At 38.8% G+C, this 15,235-nt stretch overlaps 1 protein-coding gene across 1 annotated transcript in view; it reads left to right on the top strand.

Moving 5' to 3' along the window:
• Positions 1 to 15,235, top strand: part of ETNK1 (ethanolamine kinase 1) — a 67,343-nt gene that overhangs the window by 13,794 nt on the left and 38,314 nt on the right. The window contains exon 2 of the mRNA XM_025879726.2: positions 4,209 to 4,468. Coding sequence (XP_025735511.1) covers positions 4,209 to 4,468 — 260 coding nt within the window. The remainder of the gene's footprint in view (positions 1 to 4,208; positions 4,469 to 15,235) is intronic.

Below are 15,235 nucleotides of genomic sequence, written 5' to 3'. Positions count from 1 at the left end.
ATTTTGTAGGGTTGAGTTTTGATGGTCTACAAACTATTGTAATACCTAAGATTTTTTTTTTGCTCCTTTGGTGGTGATATCTGTATGCATGTAATAGGCTAAGAAATTTTTTTTTAATTTTTAATTTTTATTTTTTTTAAAAGATTTTATTTATTTATTTGAGAGAGAGAATTAGAGAGTATGAGGGGGGGAGGGTCCGACGGAGAAGCAGACTCCCTGCTGAGCAGGGAGCCTGATGCGGGACTCGATCCCGGGACTCCAGGATCATGACCTGAGCCGAAGGCAGTTGCTTAACCAGCTGAGCCACCCAGGCGCCCCTAGGCTAAGAAATTTAATTTAATTTCATATGTATATGTGTATCTTTTGACTTATGATGTAGTTACATCCTAATACCCATTGTAAGTCAAAATATCCTAAATCGAAAATGCATTTTACACATGTAACCTACTGCACATCATTAGCTTAGCCTAGCCTGTCTTAAGTATGCCAAGACCACTGATACTTCGTTACAGTTGGGCAAAATCATCTAACACAAAGCATATTTTATAACAAAGTCTTGAATATTTTATATAATTTATTGAATACTGTACTGTAAGTGAAAAACAGAATGGTTGTATGGGTACAGAGTGGTTCTAAGTGTATCGGTTGTTTACTCTCATGATGGTGTGGTTGCTTGGGAGCTGCAGCTATTGCTGCCTATCATCAAGAGAGAGGATCATACTGCATATTGCCAGCCCTAAATTCATACTCAGAAGTTGTGGTTTCTACTGAATGTGTATCGTTTTTACACCATTGTAAAGTTGGAAAATTGTAAGATCATCGTAAGTTGGGGACCATCTGTATATCTTTATTTATATCTGTATCTCCTCAAAATACTAAGGTAGAAGGCGCCTGCCTGGGTGGCTCAGTCGGTTAAGTGTCTGCCTTTGACTCAGGTTCATGATCCCAGGGTTCTGGGATTGAGTCCCGAATCAGGCTCCCTGCTTGGTGGGGCGTCTGCTTCTCCCTCTGTCCCTCCCCCCACTCATGTGCATGTACGTGCACGCTCTCTCTCTCAGAAATAAATAAAATCTTTTAAAAAAATTAAAAAAATACTAAGGTAGAAATTAGAGAAAGTGCCGAAGGACCTGTATATTTCTTTCTTTCTTTTTCTTTTTTTTAAAGATTTTATTTATTTGACAGAGAGAGACATAGCGAGAGAAGGAACGCAAGCAGGGGGAGTGGGAGAGGAAGAAGCAGGCTTCCCATGGAGCAGGGAGCCCGATGTGGGGCTCGATCCCAGGGTCCTGGGATCATGACCTGAGCTGAAGGCAGACACTTAATGACTGAGTCACCCAGGTGCCCCTCTTTTCAGTTTGAAAACCATAAAGCTTTGGGGAATTTTCTCTAAGATTACTATGAATTGAAGGTAATGAGAAGATTCTTTGAAAGTACATTATTCCTGATCTGAATATTACAGTAACTCTTTTTAATAAAAATCTATTTCTTGTTGGGATAAGTGATAATAAAAAGCACACATCATCAGGCATAGAACCTGATGAATTGCTATGGGTGTTGGTATGTGATATACTTACTGTAGTCCTTGGTATAGGATTCTGACTTTGTTCTTGAAAATTGCCTTGACTTTTCTTGACTTTTTAAAATGTCATATAAGTTGCAGACTTAGCTTTTCAATTTTTACAGAAGAAACTGGGTGAGAGTTTGATACTTTGTGGAATCTATAGATATTTGAGAAGTAAAATCATTAATAATACTGTCTTAAAATCCATAAACAATGTATATCCCATTTATTTAGTCCTTTTATTTCTCTCAAACTTTTTTTTTAAGGTAAACTCTTTCCCCAGTGGGGGGCTTGAACTCATGGCCCCAAGATCAAGAGTTCCATGCCCTGGGATGCCTGGGTGGCTCAGTTGGTTAAGTGTCTGCCTTTGGCTCAGGTTATGATCCCAGGGGCCTGGGATCAAGTCCTGCATTGGGCTCCCTGCTTGGCGGGGAGTCTGCTTCTCCCTCTCTATGCTGCCCCCCTGCTTGTGCTCTCTCTCTCTCTGACAAATAAATAAAATCTTTAAAAAAAGAAGAAAAAAAGAGTTGTATGCCCTACAGACTGAGCCAGCCAGGTACCCCTTCTCTCAGACTTTTTAAAATTTTCAGTGTTGTGATCTTGCATGTTTCATTTGATTTTTTTTTCCCCTAGGAATTTGATTTTTTTTGATATTATTATAAAAGGTATAACTTAATAAAAAAGGATTGTTGGTATACAGAAATTCAATTGATCTGTATTGAATTTTTCAAACATTAATTCTTATGTTTAATGTGTATGCTTTTTGCTTTTTCTCTGTCTGCAAATAATGATAGTTTTGTTTTTCCTTTCCTATTCTTTTATTTATTATTATTATTTTTTTTAATTTTAATTTTTATTATTTTTGCCTTACTGCACTGGCCAGGACGTCCAGCACAATGTTGAAATAGGTGAGAGTGGGCACCCTTATTTTGTTCCCTGTCTCAGGGAGAATACTTTCAATAGTTTATTATGAGGTATGATGTTATGTGTAGGTTTTCTTTGTTTTTTTTTATTTTTTTAATTATTTGACAGAGAGAGCACAAGCAGGGGGAGCGGCAGGCAGTCAGAGAGGGAGAAGCAGGCTTCCCACCAAGTAGGGAGCCTGATGTGGGGCTCGATCCCAGGACGCTGGGATCATGACCTGGGCCGAAGGCAGACGCTTAACCGACTGAGCCACCCAGGTGCCCCATAGGTTTTCTTTGGATACTCTGTCAGATTAAGGAAGGTTCCTCTTTTAAACTTATGTATGTATGTATTTTCAAGTGATCTTTATACCCAATGTGGGGCTCGAACTCACAACCCTGAGATCAAGAGTCGCACGCTATATGGACTGAGCCAGCTAGGGGCTCCAAGGAAGTCTTCATTTTATTCTTAGTTTGCAAATGTTTTCATCATACATGAGTATTAAATTTTATCATGTGCTTTTTTTTTTTAAGATTTTGTTTATTTATTTAACAGAGACACAGCGAGAGAGGTAACGCAAGGAGAAGGAGTGGGGGAGGGAGAAGCAGGCTTCCCGCTGAGCAGAGAGCCCGATGTGGGGCTTGATCCAGGACCCTGGGACCATGACCTGAGCTGAAGGCAGACACTTAATGACTGAGCCACTCAGGCACCCCAAAAGTTGCAAATTTTGAGTGGATTTGAACTAATACTGCTAATCATCTGTTTGCTTTTTAAATGTACCATTTGTGCTCAGATATAAAAAAAGAACTTGAAATTCTTGACTTAAGCTCTTGAAAAGTCCCCAAGTCCCTTTTAGAAAATATTGTAAGGGCGCCTGGGTGGCTCAGTTGGTTGAGCAACTGCCTTCAGCTCAGGTCACGATCCTGGAGTCCCGGGATCGAGTCCTGCATCGGGCTCCATGCTCGGCGGGGAGTCTGCTTCTCCCTCTGACCCTTACCCCTCTCATGTGCTCTCTCTCTCTCTCTCATTCTTACTGTCACAAATAAATAAAATAAAATCTTAAAAAAAAAAGAAAATATTGTAGAAATCTCTACTTAAGCTCTCACTTCCTCTGATTAAGGTTGTGCTTTTTTTTTAGCCATAGCATTCAAGTTTGAATTATAACCTGAATGCTTTAAACAATTTCTAATGCATGTTGTGTTAAGAAACCTTTAAAATTAACATTTAAAATTAATTTTTATAAGTTGGATATTTACCATAATGTGTAACTTATGGTAGCTTTGTATTTGTATATTACACTTGGGAACGTTATTAAAGACCTTTTATATGTTATATGTCATGCTGGAGGAGGGCAGTGTTTCTGTCTTCAGAGACTTTCCAGTTTATTAGACATAGGAGAGATTGTGTGTGTATGCACACACATTTGCAATGATTGCAGGACAAGCATAATGTGAGATATAATAGGTATCAAAACACTGTGTGGAATTACTGGAGATTGAATAATTAACACTTTTGGATCAAGAAAGTCATAATGTTATAGGAATTATAGCATTCCTTTTTGTTTTAAGTGGAATTAAAATTATACACACGTTAGGCAAAATTGTATTTAAAAGTTTTTTTAATGTTAAAAACTAGATATTTTCTTTTAATTAGTATTTAATTATTTTAAGCTATCTGCTATTTCATTCGTTAAATGTGTGTAATCGCTTTTTTCCCTCATTTTTTCTCTTTTTTTTTTTGGCAGCTTTTCACAGATGGAATCACAAATAAACTTATTGGCTGTTATGTGAGTAATACAATGGAGGATGTAGTCCTGGTGCGAATTTATGGCAATAAGACTGAGTTGTTAGTTGATCGAGATGAGGAAGTGAAGAGTTTCCGAGTGTTGCAGGCTCATGGCTGTGCACCGCAACTCTACTGTACCTTCAATAACGGACTGTGCTATGAATTTATACAGGGAGAAGCATTGGATCCAAAGCATGTCTGCAACCCTGCCATTTTCAGGTACATTTCTTTTTCTAATAATTTTTCTTTTTGAAAAATAAGAGTATTAAGTGCACTAAGGAAATTATTTTTTAAAACTGCCTTTTTCTTTGAGCAACTATTTGGTTACCTTAGAAACTTACTTTAGTTAGGGTTCTGTTTTGTTTTTGCTGAAGAAAAAAAAATCCTTTCTGTCTGCCGTCTCATTGTTGACTCTGCAAAAAAAAGGACTGTGAGATGTCGTTTTGGATTAGTCTGCTGCAGAGTATCAAGACTTCACCTTAATTAATTAATTATTTATTTATTTTACTTTATTTTTTAAAATTTAAATTCAGTTAACATATAGTGTATTATTAGTTTCAGAGGTAGAGGTCAGTGATGTATCAGTTGTATATAACACCCAGTACTCATTATATCATATGCCCTCCTAATGCCTATCACCCAGTGACCCCATCCCCTACCCACCTCTCCTCCAGCAACCCTCAGTTTGTTTCCTGTAATTAAGTTGTCTCTTATGGTTTGTCTCCCTCTCTGATTTCATTTTGTTTTATTTTTCCCTCCCTTCCCCTATGCTCCTCTGTTTTGTTTCTTAAATTCCACGTATGAATGAGATCATATGATAATTGTCTTTCTCTGATTGACTTATTTTGCTTAGCATAATACCCTTTAGTTCCATCCACGTTGTAGGAAATGGCAAGATTTCATTTTTTTTTTTAAGATTTTTAATTTATTTATTTGACAGAGAGAGAGAGAACACAAGCAGGGGGAGAGGCAGAGGGAGAAGCAGGCTCCCCGCTGAGCAAGGATCCTGACACGGGGCTTGATCCCAGGACCCTGAGATCGTGACCTGAGCTGAAGGCAGTTGCTCAACCCACTGAGTCGCCCAGGCGCCTCTTTTTTTTTTTTGATGGCTGAGTAATACTCTATTGTGTGTGTGTATATATACCACGCTTATTTATCCATTCATCTGTCGATGGACATCTTGGCTCTTTCCATAGTTTGGCCACAATAGTGGACATTGCTGCTATAAGCATTGGGGTTCAGGTACCCCTTCGGATCTCTACAGTTGTATCTTTGGGATAAATACCCAGTAGTGCAATTGCTAGGATGTAGGGTAGCTCTATTTTTACCTTTTTGAGAGACCTCCATACTGTTTTCCAGAGTGGCTGCACCAATTTGATTCCCATCAGCAGTGTAAGAGAGTTCCCCTTTCTCCGCATCCACGCCAACATTTGTTGTTTGCTGACTTGTTAATTTTAGCCATTCTGACTGGTGTGAAGTGGTCCCCTTAATTTTTTTAAAGTAGTGCTTGGATTAAAGCATTTTACATTTTTTTTTAAAGATTTTATTTATTTATTTGACAGAGAGAGAGATAGCAAGAGTAGGAACACAAGCAGGAAGAGTGGGAGAGGGAGAAGCAGGCTTCCCGCCGAGCAGGGAGCCCGATGCGGGGCTCTATCCCAGGACCCTGGGATTGTGACCTGAGCTGAAGGCAGAGGCTCAACCGACTGAGCCACCCAGGCGCCCCAAAGCATTATACATTTCTTATCACTAACTTTTGTAATTCAGTTGCTCATATTTTCAGAGTTTTTGATTACTAAGATTCTTTTTTTTTTAAAGATTTTATTTATTTATTTGACATAGAGAGAGAGAGCTCACAAGCAGGGGCACAGTAGGCAGAGGAAGAGGAAGAAGCAGACTCCTGGCTGAGCAGGGAGCCTGATGCGGGGCTTGATCCCAGGATCTGGGATCATGACCTGAGCCAAAGGCAGATGCTTAACAACTGAGCCACCCAGGCGCCCCTCTTTTTTAATTCTGTTAACACTGTTAATTTTTAAACTTTTTATTTAATTCAGTATATTATGTTACTTTTTAAACTTTATTTTTTTATTTTATTTTTTTTAAAGATTTTATTTATTTATTTGAGAGAGAATGAGAGATAGAGAGCACGAGAGGGAAGAGGGTCAGAGGGAGAAGCAGACTCCCTGCTGAGCAGGGAGCCCGATGTGGGACTCGATCCCGGGACTCCAGGATCATGACCTGAGCCGAAGGCAGTCGCTTAACCGACTGAGCCACCCAGGCGCCCTAAACTTTATTTAATTCAGTATGTTTTCTGTAAGAATAATTTCTTGCATGTGCTAGATCATTTTTCCAAAATTACTGTCTTTTACAGTTCTTTTTTTGCTCTTAAAAACTAGCGAATGAGCTTGATTTGAAAACTGCAAATTCATTCATAGTTTAAACCAGAAGTTCTCAAACATTTTGTTCTCAGGACCCCTTTAGAACTCTTAAAGGTTATTGAGGACCTGAAGAGTTTTTGTGAGTTATAGCTATCAGTATTTACCATGTCAGAAATTAAAACTTTTTTTGAATACAAGAATACCAGGCATACATTGTTAGCTGTCAGGGTGATAACGTTATCACATCACTTCATGTAGCTTCTTGAAAACTACACCATGTACTCATGAGAGAATGAGAGTGAAAAAGGGGAATAAAATCTTATGAAAGTAGTTTTTAACTTCATAAACCTGAAAGGGTTTGAGTCTCTAGGGATCCTGGATCATATATATTTTTTTAAATTGTATTTATTTACTTGAGAGAGAGAAAGAGCACGTGAGCGTGAGTGCGAGCATGAGCAGGGGGAGGGGCAGGAGGGTTAGGAAGAGAGAAGCAGACTCCCCACTGAGCAGGGAGCCTGATGCAGGGGTCCATCCCAGGACCCTCGGGATCATGACCTGAGCCGAAGACAGTTGCTTTAACAGACTGAGCCACCCAGGACCCAGGTCCCAGGTCCCCCTTCTTTTTTATTTTTTTTTAATTTTATTTATTTATGGAGAGAGAGCCTGGACCATATTTTAAGAGTTGCTTCATTAACGCTGGTGAGAATGGAATGGCCTACTATTTACCTATTTTAAACTGGTTTCAAATAATATTTAAAAATATTTTGGCATAGAAATCTATCTACTCAAACCCCAGTTTTTTTTTTTTTTTTAAAGATTTTATTTATTCATTTGAGATACAGAGCGAGAGAGAAAGAGAGCATGAGGAGGGGGAGAGGCAGAGGGAGAGGGAGAAGCAGGCTCCTTGCTGAGCCAGGAGCCTGATGTGGGACTTGATCCCAGGACCCTGGGATCATGACCTGAGCTGAAGGCAGACGCTTAACCATCTGGGCCACCCAGGCGCCCCTCAAACCCCAGTTTTTAACGAGATAGTCTTTTCCCTTATGTGAGTGTACCGTTTAGAATGTATTGAAGGATCCTGATTAACAGATAATATGTTTTTTCTTTTGTGTCACATTTTTTGTGGTCTTTAGGTTTGTGTGTGTGTGTGTATATCAGATTTATTTATAAATCCTCAATCTTTTTTTTAAAAATAATTTTATTTATTTGAGAGAGCGTGAGAGAGAGAGCACATGAGCAGGGGCAGAGGGAGAGGGAACAGCCGACTCCCCTGCTGAGCAGGGAGCCCCACATGGGGCTTGATCCCAGGACCTTGGGATCATGACCTTAGTGGAAGGCAGATACTTAACTGACTGAGCCACCCAGGTGTCCCTATAAATCCTGTCTTGTTCACCATGTTTGAGATACATCTATATAACAGGATTAAAAGTGATTAGATGCATAAATTAGGCCAAAGGAAAAGCTGGAGTTAGATTCAGATACAAAAAGTATATTCTATAAGGTTCTTAGAGAAGGGCCATATGAGCTTCCTAGCATAACTAAAGCAGGGAGAAAAATGTTAGTTTTATAAAGAGTCAGTGTCCAAAAGATTTAAGAAGAAAGTTGCTTAAGGGTAATACTTTTACTGGTGTAAAAGTCTTAACTGCCTTTGTAAAACACATACTTTTATGCATTTGACGTTGATATTCCTAAACTGTCTTTAACACACCGAATTTAAACTTTTAGTTGAACTATTGGCAGTGGTTACTGTTTGCTGGTCAGAGGTTCATATTCAGATTTCTCCTTTTTATTTATTCTATAGTCTCATGATGGAAACTGGATGCCTAGGGCAGGGCAGTTTTTTTTCTCTTTGAGTGATTGTGGAAAGTTATGGAATCTAAAGCCATGTGAAATTCTATATATGGTATTATATCTCTGTCACTCAGGATACACAGTGGAAACCAGACTGTTTCAGATTTATGGGCTGTGTGAATTTGGCCATGGTACTTAAACATTTTGTGCTTCAGTTTCCTTATCTAAAAAATGAGAATAATAGTACCTACTTCTAGGGTTGTTGTAAGGATTAGAGTTGTTAGTATATGTAAAAAGTTTAGAACAGTGCCTGGCATATGTTAAACACTATGTAAATGTTAGGTTTTATAATTATTATAATTTTTTTTCCTCAAGACTTTTCATATTTTATCTGATTTAGGCAGATAACTTGGACATTAATTAAAGTATTAAAATATTTAGGCAAATTATGGTTATTGCTAATCAGTTGACTTTATTATGTCTTTATTTTATTATTTATTTAAAGATTTTATTTTTTTGAGCCAGCAAGAGAGAGTGAGAGTGTGTGCGAGCATGAGCATGGGGAGAGGGAGAAGCAAACTCCCTACTGAGCAGGGTGTTTGTTGTGGGGCTCCATCCCAGGACCCCGGGATCATGACCTGAGCTGAAGGCAGACGCTTACCCCATTGAGCCACCCAGGCATCTGTTATTGTGCTTTTAGAAACACATTTTCTGAATTTTAAAATTCAGACTTTTTTGCTCTTATGTACTATTTATTATAACATATTATGTAGTATTCTTTAAAGTGTACGCAAGCAGCATGTAGATGTGGCATAACAAGTAATTATTGCCACCACTAAACCCCCCTTCTTGTTTGTGACAGACAAAACTAATCAGTCTTGGAACTCTTTACTTCTGAACATAGATGAGATTTCAGAGTCTTTCTCAACTAAGTGATTTTAGGTAATTACTACCCATGAGTAGTCCCTTGTTTTGGTTTTTATTTTAACTTCCTCTAAAAGACCATTTTATATTAAAAAGTCAAGATTTTAGAGGCGCCTGGGTGGCTCAGTTGGTTAAGCATCCAGCTCTTGGTTTCAGCTCAGGTCATGATCTCATGGGTTGTGGGATCGAGCCCTGCATTGGGCTCCACATCAGTGGGGAGTCTGCTTGAAGACTTTCTCCCTCTGCCCCTCCCCCTAGCTCGCATGCTTGTTCTCTCTCAAATAAATAAATCTTAAAAAAAAGTTGGGGTGCCTGGGTGGCTCAGTTAAGTGGCTGCCTCCAGCTCAGGTCATGATCCCAGGGTCCTGGGATCAAGCCTGGCATCAGGCTCCCTGCTCATTGGGAAGTCTACTTCTTCCTCTCTGCCTGGCTTGTGCTTTCTCTCGCTCTCTCTCTCTCTCAAATAAATAAAATCTTGAAAAAAAAAGTTGCATACTTTTTAAAAAAAAATTAAAAAAGTCAAGACTTATTTTTAGTTGATACTAAAAAAGGTAGTAATGGGTATGTTACTATTAATTAGAGAAATGATATATTAAAGTAATGATGGTGGCTAATACTGATACAGCATTTAATATGAGCTGGACACTCTTCTAAAGACCTTTGTGTGTGTGTGTGTTTTAAAGATTTATTTATTTTAGGGGTGCTTGGGTGGCTCAGTCGTTAAGTGTCTGCCTTCGGCTTGGGTCATGATCTCAGGGTCCTGGGATTGAGCCCTGTGTCGGGGAATCCCTGCTCAGTGGGAGGCCTGCTTCTCCCTCTCCCACTCCCCCTGCTTGTGTTCCTTTTCTCTCTGTCTCTCTGTCAAATAAATAAATACATTTTTTTTAAAAAGATTTATTTTAGAGAGAGAGATTGGAGGGGGAGGGGCAGAGAGAGAGGGAGAGAGAGAATCCCAAGTAGACTCTCCACTGAGCATGGGCCTGAAGCGGGGTTCCATCTCACAACCTGAAATGTGACCTGAGCCAAAACCAAGAGTCAGACACTCAACCAGGACTGAGCCACCCAGGCATCCCTATATGTTTTTAAATTATTTATTTATTTTTTTAAAGATTTTATTTATTTGACAGAGACACGGTGAGAGAGGGAACACAAGCAGGGGGAGTGGGAGAGGGAGAAGCAGGCTTCTCACGGACCGGGGAGCCCGATTCGGGGCTCGATCCGAGGACCGTTGGATCATGACCTGAGTCGAAGGCAGACGCTTAACAACTGAGCCACCCAGGCACCCCAAATATTTTTTTTTATTAAGTAAGCTATGCCCAGTATGGGGCTTGAACTCATGACCCCGATATCAAGAGTTGCATACTCCACCGACTGAGCCAGCCAGGCCTCCCAAAACACCTTATGTGTATTAATAAAATCAATTCACAATAATCCCAGGGAATAGTTAATATTAAGATCCCATTTTAATACATGAAGAAAGTAAAGTGCAAAGATTTTAAGTAATTTGTGTAAGGTCATTCACATGGCTAGTAAAAGTATATCCCAAAAGATACTAATGAGTAACTTAATCTTTTTACTTATTGAGAAAAGATCATAAAATATAAAGGAAAATAGTAAGGCCTTTGTTATAGCACATAAAAAAAAACTTAAGAAAATTTGTAGAGTTGAAGTGAAAAGACTCGAAGAAAATAAATGCAGACTTCCCCCATTTATTGATCTGGGATCATTTTATATAATTAAATAATTGTCATTAAGCTTTCTATAGAATTTCTGTTTTAAAAGGAAAGCTTTGCATAATTGATTTTTTTTTAAAGATTTTATTTATTTTTTTGACAGAGAGAGACATAGTGAGAGAAGGAACACAGCAGGGGGAGTGGGAGAGGGAGAAGCAGGCTTCCCAAGGAGCAGTGAGCCTGATGAGGGGCTCGATCCCAGGACCCTGGGATCATGACCTGAGCGGAAGGCAGTCGCTTAACGACTGAGCCACCCAGGCGCCCCTGCATAATTGATTTTAAGTAATCTTAAGTAGAAAGAGAATAATTACAGATTATAGTCTTTTTTGACTTTTTTTTTTTAGATCTATTTATTTTAGAGAGCAAGTGAGAGAGTGTGAAATGGGGAAGGGACAGTGGAGAGGGAGAGGGAAAGATAGAATCTCAAGCAGACTTGCCGTTGGCTGTGGAGCCCCACACAGGCTTGATTTCACAGCCTTGAAATCATAACCTGAGCTGAAGTCAAGAGTCAGATGCTTAACTGAATGAGCCACCCAGGTGCCTATTCAATTAATTATTCAATTACAGTTTTTGATCAAGAACACTGAAGTTTGCAAAAGCTCGGGGTGCCTGAGTGGCTCAGTTGTTAAGCGTCTGCCTTCGGCTCAGGTCATGATCCCAGGGTCCTGGGATCGAGCCCTGCATCGGGCTCCCTGCTCGGCAGGGAGCCTGCTTCTCCCTCTCCCACTTCCCCTGCTTGTGTTCCTTCTCTCACTGTCTCTCTCTCTGTCAAATAAATAAATAAAATCTTTAAAAAAATCTTAAAAAAAAAAAGGTTTGCCAAAGCTCACTTTGGTATTTGATACATGTCATAAACGTGTTTACATTAAATTATGACATTCTGAAAAAGATAAAACTGTGGAGACACTAAAAAGATCAGTAATTGCTAAGGGTTAGTGGGGAAGGAGGGATGAATAGGTGAAACAGGATTTTTAGGGCAGTGAAAATGTCTGTATGATACTTTAATGGTGGATACCTGTCATAAATTTGTTCAAACCCATAGAATGTATATCACCAAGTGTGTACCCTGATGTAAACCATGGACTTTGGGTGTCAGTATGGGTTTTTCAGTTGCAATAACTGCATTACTCTGGTGGAGAATGTTGATAATGGAGGAGGTGATGCTTGTGTTGGGTAGGGGACATTTGGGAAATCTCTGAACTTTCCCCTCAATTTTGCTGTGAACCTAAAATTGCTCTAAAAAAAGGTCTACTGGAAGAAGCCTTTTCTTATACTTTCAGTTAGATCTCCTTTTTTAGAATATATGATACTAATGCAGGCATATGCACATTTCATTAAAAAAAAATAGTGTTAGAGACCAAATAGCAATACTTTCAATTAAGTTCTATTACAGTTGGCTTGCAATGAATAACATTGAGTTGACTCACAGTTTTGAAAAAAAGAAGCAGAATGGAGGTTGAGAAAGGAAGGAAAAGATGACAGTAAGGATATGGTTAGTTGACAGTGTGAGTAGTAATACTGGCTATTTAGTTTATTTCACAATTAAATTTACTTCAGGTAATGTTGTAATTCTCTCATGGGATATTTAAGTGTTCAGAAGGTTTTGTTAATTACTGTAAAACAGAAAATACAGAAAGAGCTAATTGAGGGAAGGGGATATTGATAAAATAGCTGAAGTATAAATGATTTTAAAAAGGAATGTTTTATTGTTTTCAAGTAAGTACAGGGTAGTACTTTCTAAAAAAATATCAAGTCAGCAATTGAATGAATGATAATTCTAGAGCCCCAAGAAGAGGTTAGGGAAATAAATATAGGATAATGTGCTTTATATATTTAGCTTTTCTCCTTTAAAAAATGAATTTTGTATATTTTTGATAAAAAAGGTCTTTATCAGTTAATAGGGCTTATTGCTAATTTTGGATTAGTTATCACATTTTGAGCCATTGTTATTAGATAAACTGATAAGCAGCCAACAGTAAGTGTTGATTGAGCCTTAGATCAAAGTCCACAGAGCTTTCTTGCTATGGTTCATTCAGACATAGCTACTTGCCTGTATTATGATTGTTATAGAGTATCTGTTTTGAATATTAAAAATCTGATATATATTTATGTTTAGTCTAGGGAAAGAAAAAGAATTCAGACAGTCCCTGCGCTCCTTCCAAGTAATTTGCAGTGTGTGACAGACAATAATCTTGGAAAAAAGTATGCTAAATAGTATACACAGAAGAATAGAAAAGTTTTTCAAAAAAATACAGATCGTTTACTGTCATATACTTGGGAAATTAGGCAGTGTTTCACTGAGATCACATTTGAACTGGACTTTATTTAAATAATTTTTGAAGATTTTATTTATTTATTTGAGAGAGAGAGAGCATGAGCTGGGGGAAGGGGCAGAGGGAGAAGCAGACTCCCCGCTGAGCAGGGAGCCCAATGTGGGGCTTGATCCCAGGACCCTGGGATCATGAACTGAGCCAAAGGCAGATGCCCAACCAACTGAGCCACTCAGGCGCCCCAGAACTGGACTTTAAAGGAAGAGGCAGAGCATATGGAAGAGGCTGTGAAGGAATGGTATGATACGTAAAGATGAGTTGCACCAGGTTAACACTTAACTAGTAATTCAGCTTATGGAAATTTATCATGATATGTTTTATTTGAACTTTTCTGTGGCAATCAAGTATTACAGAGATATTGAGAAAAAAATTTTTTTTCAAAGATTTTATTTATTTATTTGACACAGAGATAGCATAAGTAGGCAGAGTGGCAGGCAGAGGGAGAAGCAGACTCCCTGCTGAGCAGGGAGCCCGATGTGGGGCTCGATCCCAGGACCCTGGGATCACGACCCGAGCCAAAGGCAGACGTCTAGCTGACTGAGCCACCCAGGCACCCCGAGATATTCAGATAATTTTAAAAAATTTACAGGTGGGGGTGCCTGGGCGGCTCAGTCATTAAACTGAGTCTGCCTTCGGCTCAGGTCATGATCCCAGGGTCCTGGGATCGAGCCCCGCATCGGGCTCTCTACTCAGGGGACAGCCTGCTTCTCCCTCTCCCACTCCCCCAGCTTGTGTTCCCTCTCTCGCTGTGTCTCTGTCAAATAAATAAAATCTTTAAAAAAAAATTCACAGGTGTTTAGGAATTTTCTCATCAGGTGTTTCTTTGAAACTTGCCTTTTGCTAGGAATCCTGCCTGCAGTTTAATTAAAAACCACCCAGCAACAGACATAATAGGAGGAAATGCAGTTTAAAATTAATCATTGTACATTTATCAAAAAGCATAAGTAGAAAACACTGACTTCCAGTGCTGGAATGTATTGTAGTGGAACTGGTACATTGTGAGTTACAAGTAATACTGGTAATGTTCTTTTGGAAATTAATAGGACAATATATAATAATTCATAAAAGAAAGTTATATGTTTATGTCATGACAGCTCTTATATTCAGATATAACCAAGGCACATCAGCACAAATATTATGCTACTATTGAAATGATAATTTTGAATACTGTCTAAAATATGCAGAATGGCTGATGCAGGGTTAAGAGGGAAAAAAATCAGCTTAATAGCTGAACTGTGGCTGCAATTACACAATAATTGGCTTATGTGAAAATCCAAAGGGAGTATGTAAAAATGAAATAAACTATTAGAGTGGTAGGCTTAGGGATTATTTTTCAATTAAAAAATTTCTGTTATTATAATGCTCTTAAATTTTTTTTTAAAGATTTTATTTATTTGAGAGAGACAGCACACGTGACAGGGAGAGAGCAGGGAGTCCGGCATGGGGCTTGATCCCAGGATCCTGGGTTTGTGACCTGAGCCAAAGGCAGTCGCTTAACCAACTGAACCACCCAGGCACCCCTTGCTCTTAATTTTTTAAAAGCTTCCAAGAGTGGGGACAATTAGTATTAGTGGATATTTAAGAAAATTTTCTGAAGCCTTGAAATTTTCAAATGTTTTGCTTTACTGAGAATGGGATTTTAAGGTAGTATTTGCCTTGATGTTAGTGCACTGAAGCCTTACTATTTTTTGGGTTGGGGGGGCAAATTTTTTTTTTAATTTAAATTCAGTTAATTAACATATAATGTATTATTGATTTCAGAGGTAGAGGTCAGTGATTCAGTCAGTCTTCTATAATACTCAGTGCTCATTACATCACGTGCCCTCCTTA

The sequence above is a fragment of the Callorhinus ursinus genome, unplaced genomic scaffold, assembly GCF_003265705.2.
Source record: "Callorhinus ursinus isolate GAN/ISIS: 27379988/994484 unplaced genomic scaffold, GSC_fseal_2.0 scaffold27, whole genome shotgun sequence".
NCBI classification, from domain to species: Eukaryota; Metazoa; Chordata; class Mammalia; order Carnivora; family Otariidae; genus Callorhinus; species Callorhinus ursinus.
This window is presented reverse-complemented; position numbering and strand designations above follow the sequence as displayed.